Raw genomic sequence first — 5,361 nt, forward strand, 5'->3', positions numbered from 1 at the left:
CTCTTAAAGTCCTGATATCAAACTCTTTAATTGAGCAACAATGAACTTAATGTACCAATAGATGAAATAAAGAAACCCAGCAATTAGTTGAGAAATAGAAAGCAGAGAAGCATCAGCTTTTGAGAACAGCTGATTGATTATCAAAAAGGTTGTAGATTAATTTCTTGTTGATTGCACAATTGATGAATTAAGTGATTGTTTCAGTGTTGGGACCCTGTAGTTCTTCAAGAGATCCTGGCAAGGATGTAATATTGTTGTCTAGATTTTCATCTTCACAATGTGATATGGGGACAATATTATGAAAAATACTTTAGTGTGTGTACAGGGCAATGGGAAAGCGAATCAAGTGAACATATAGTCCTGTACCTCTGTATTTTGAATGTAATGTGAAATGTGGACATGTAGTGGTTATTTCTGATCATTTCATATTTTAAATCTTGTGACTAAATTCAATACGGGTGGACTCTTTTCAGGAGGTAACCTGGATATAAGGTAAACTTTACTGTCATTTGCATTTTTGGGTCAGTTGTCAGAGCTAAATTAAATTAGAAATTATTTTATTCAGATCTAGTAATATCCTGAGGTAGATGCTAGTACATTCTTCTGCTTCTAACACACTTTTCTTCTTATTGAAAATGGATGAATTGTAGTTCTTTTAGTTTTTCTGTGTTTTTCTGCTGTGTGTGTTGAATCTCCCTGGGTTGCATGTATGTTAAAATCTCCTCTCACAGAAATCACAGATTTGCCTGCATAATGACAATGGATAGTACACTTCCTGATAGAGTCGTTATTTGATTCAGCTGCTTGATGCTGCTATTTTTGGTGTATGTGTGTCTTGACAGGACCATGCTGGTGACTAAAGAGACAGGTGTGGTTTCAGTGTAGTTTATAGAGTGCTATTTTGTAATGTTAATACCATTTTTGAAATCCTGATAAAAGAAATTAGATTTTATCTTAGTCTGGTGAATGTTATGTGCAGGAGTATTTCCTCTTGTGTGGCTTGTGGTGTTTGTGTTTTCTCTTTACAGGACAAAGAGGCCCAGAAGGATGGAGAGTCAAAAGTGAGAGCAGAAGATGTCGTGTGCGTGACGGTGCCCAGGAGGAGAGACCCCTTCGCGAAGGAGGCCTGTACATGGTATGAAAGCTCCTGAGGACAGAGACAGCTTGGAGCTGATCTTGGTTTGATAAGGAGAAGATGTGATCCAAGGGATTCCTTGGATGAGGAGGGAGTTCAAGTGAAGCTGATGCTCCCCCTGATGACAATACTGGTTATGACCCAGTTGTGTTCTCATCTATTTGACCCTCATGAGGAGGGAGTGCAAGTCAGAGGTGCTGAGGTCAGTCATGCTTAGAGCAGTCGAGAGAGAGAGAGAGGGCAATTGCAGCCATTGAGGATGGAAGAAAGCAGACGGTGTCGAGGAGGTGACAGAGTGAAATGAAACTGCAATGAACTGAACTGATCAAAGGACAATGGACTTGGACATTATATTTTTATATATTCATACTGTACACAATTCATGCATAGCAGTTATTAGTATCTTATCATTTATATATTCACTACTTAATTATCACGGAGTATTTTCATATTCTCAGCTCATCTCTCTGCAGAATATTTTTGTCTAGAGCTTTTATACAAGTAGTTTAGTTACATTACAGAAACATTGCAGCCGGTGAGGATGGAAGAAAGCAAGTGGTGACAGATGGAAACTGCAAGGAACTGAACTGATCAAAGGACAATGGACTTGGACATTATATTTTTACATATTCCCCAAAACAGAACAAAACAAAGAGTAAAACAAAAAGATCAAACAATAATCAATATAATATATATTGGGGTTTTTGCCTGAATCTCTGTGAACACTGACTGCGTTGTTATCTTACAAGGGGAACAGAGTCAACTCATTCTGGTTGTTTATTTTTTGTTTATTGTTGTTACTTTTATGTTCATGTTTGTTCATTTGTCTGACTGTTATGAATGGGAAGTTATGTGTCATTTTATACAGTTGATTTGTTCACCTTAACTTTGCAAAGGTGTGAGACTTGACTGACTGAGTTGTTTAAGTTAGGTATCAGAGTATGTGAGAAATAAAGTTTATTGAAGAGTGGCTAGTTCTGTAGTAAAAAATTATTTTAGATTTAACTTTAGATGCAGGAAGAGGTTAATGTTTAACTACAATGGTTAGAGTTTAGAGGCGTTAAAGTCTCAGGTCAACATGGTCATATTTTGATTTTCCATATTTTGAGCTCTGGAAGTCCCATAGTTTAGAAATTATGGGAGGAGGGATTGTAGTGGCTAAAAATAAACAAGGTAACAGTATGTACTTCATATAGATATTATTTGCACTAGTTGTGTAATGGAGAGCTGAGTGGTTATGGGTTCATTAAGTTTATGTGAGCTGAACAATGAGCTTATGTAAGTTGGTCAAGATGTTTCCTGTTTTTTGAAGTACATCTCAGGGTGTTGTCTCCCGCAACTGGAGACAGGAGGCTAAGTTCAGAAATTGACGTTAACAGCCTAAGGAAAGCTGCGGATAAAAAAGCTGGGTTAGAGAAGAAGAAGGAGAGAGAATGCTACTGGGACAGTAAACCGTGTACTTTTTGGGGACCCAGCCGGCTGGGGGGACGCTGAATCAAGACTGACAACTGACTGTGGGTTGAGAAAGACTGACCCTTGACCAACAACAACTGACTGGACTGACGCTTTTGACAATCTTCTTTTTTAATGCTTTATCTATCACATTGCAGGAGGAGAGTCTCTGTTTTCCCTAACTACAAGATTATCTGTCTAAATACTACTCTATTCAGAATAATTGTAATATTAAATGATCCTTTAAATTGGGATGGTTTGTCTGAATTAATTTAGTCGGCATCACACTCTAGCCACGACACTGTAAAAAACTATGGTCGAGTTTTTGGGATAACATTTTTAACAAATATGTGGCTTTTTTGTTTTGTAATGGAAAAATATGTCACTCAGCCTAGTGCTGTGTTTTACTGATGAACAACAGTGGAGGTCTATGGCACAGATGAAAACACCAATTCAGGTTGGAGACTGACAGACATTAACCGTGAGTTACTTGCTTTAGCCTCTGTATGGGGAGTGTTGATAATACTATTAATATTTTTCATAATTAATATATTTTCACCTCATGCGGTATCTTTGCTTACTAACTTGCCTCCACACTCCCCCTTCAATTCTCCCACTCCACCTGTGGGGAGGTGTGCTTCTTTTTTTGAAAACCTTTACTCCATATTAATTATTTAAAGTTCATTTTTGGGTTTGTGTATCTCAGTTTGGCTTTCATTCAGCTTGGACTCTGGACCGGTTATTGAACTATCTGCTGCTTGTAAACAGTTAGAGGAAGAGAGTAGCTGCTGTGAGGTGAGTGGCTTCTAGGCTCACACTGGAGGGAACCCCAACTTTCCCCCCCAACTAGTTGGGCACCGCTAGCCAGCACTGGGTTTTGGGAGCCACGTCTGCTCTTTACCTTTCCTATCAAGTTTTTAAGTGTGTAACTTATAAATATTCAAAGGAACAAAATCTTGGACTGAGTCCCATGTACTGCCCAGATCCACAAAAAATGTTTCCTTTTTTATTTATTTATTTTTTGGAGGGGGTGGACTGAAGTTAATGACCATAAAAAATGGGTGTGTATAGGTGCATTTGCGGATCACATCAATCACTAAAATGAGGTCAAATCACTAAAGAGCAACAGTTGACTGATGGCAGTGTCACACTTTAAATGTGTGTCAGAATAAACAGTCATCAGTCACTTTTAGGGTGGAGGAAGCTGGAAAATCAGTCATAAATGTTAAATGCCTTATAAAGGGTGCACTCTGAATACAAAGCTCAGATTGTGCCAGTGTGACCACAGTGTGACATTTTTAAAGGCTGAAAATATGATATAAAGGTGAAATGTCCTTAAAAATGTTCTTTTTAAAAACTGTCATCACTACGGTATAAATGGGGCAATGTTAATAGTTGTTGCTGCAGTGTAGAGATGTAAACAGATGGTGTAAAAAGAAAAACTATAAAAATTTAAACTCACCCGGGACAGGACAACCTCTAGGGTGATGTTCTGAGGAGGAGCACTGGGTACTGCAAAGACAAACATTAAACAGAGTAAATACATCGCATAAACAAACACCAGTTTTTTCATAGGTCAAAGAGCAAACCAACCTTTGATTTGCAATTGTGTGACTGTTGCAAAATGTACTAGAATATTACATGGTTAATTTACTATTTTAGGGTACAATCATATTAGTCACGAAGACAGACTTCCATGATCCTGTGTGCTCAAGACAGAACCAAGTAAGTGCCATAATAAGAATAAGTTAATTTAAATAACATGCAAAATATGTAGTTTATCACAAGGTTGTATTTCATAGTACAATTTTTAGTAAATGTATGTAAAACAAATCTAAAAAGAAAGGCATACTTAATTCATGCTGATTATCAATGCTCCTGTATTAGAGTGGGTAACGTCCCACGCACAGCGCTGTAATACAGAAAGCTGCATTGGGCACAGGAGCAAATTGTTAGGTTATTGCTTAGTTAGATAGATATTCAGAGATTTGTTGTCTAGAAATGTTTAGTGGAGACAGGATGTCTAGCTCAGGCTGTTAAATGCTCAGTTCATTTTCATGTGCTTGCAGACTGCATATAGGCCAAGGCTAATTAAATCAGACAAAGGCTGCTGGCAAGGATGGTTTTTAGTATTAACTGTAATGCTAATCTTAATATTTGTCTTAATGTGAAATGTCATGTCAAATTGTTCTTAGATACACACCACAAATCAACAGCCACACACCTTGAACTTTCTTCATGTTTTGACTATTGTTATGGTCAGCTGCAAGCTGGCATATCAGGTGACGTCTCGGTTTGACGTGCCTGCGTAGTATGGGGCTAGCCCAAAATGATTAATATTGTATAGGTTTTCTTGGTTCAGGGTCTTTCTATGGAGATCTCCATATCTTTCATCTTTCCAAGCTGCCTGCGCGCAGGTTGGTGGTGGGAGAGATCTGGACGTGTAATGTTAATTTTACCTGTGATCCTCTGAATAAACCAGTATGGTTATTTTTTTGGTCCGCCCACATCGTTCAGTATGTTGACAATGACAAAGGTGACAGAGAACAGGAGGCACGTGAAATTGCCTCCCTACAAGCACAGCTCACTAAAGTGCAACTTAAGGACATGTTAGATAAAGTGAACAGCAGTCACACTTCTGTTAATCAGATGGTTTCATCAGGACCTCCACAGCAGTGTGCAAATTCATCTGCTTTTGTGCAGAATGTCCAGACACCTGCACCTGCATACACACACACCTGCCCATGTGCTTCTCAGTGCAGGCCTGGTGGCTC

At 38.4% G+C, this 5,361-nt stretch overlaps 1 protein-coding gene across 1 annotated transcript in view; it reads right to left on the reverse strand.

The window, feature by feature from the left end:
* Positions 1–5,361, reverse strand: part of dcc (DCC netrin 1 receptor) — a 270,121-nt gene that overhangs the window by 101,890 nt on the left and 162,870 nt on the right. Inside the window, exon 13 of the mRNA XM_020601173.1 lies at positions 4,050–4,099. Within this exon, the coding sequence (XP_020456829.1) occupies positions 4,050–4,099 (50 nt within the window). The remainder of the gene's footprint in view (positions 1–4,049; positions 4,100–5,361) is intronic.

This window comes from Monopterus albus, unplaced genomic scaffold (assembly GCF_001952655.1).
Source record: "Monopterus albus unplaced genomic scaffold, M_albus_1.0 scaffold50.1, whole genome shotgun sequence".
Taxonomy (NCBI): Eukaryota; Metazoa; Chordata; class Actinopteri; order Synbranchiformes; family Synbranchidae; genus Monopterus; species Monopterus albus.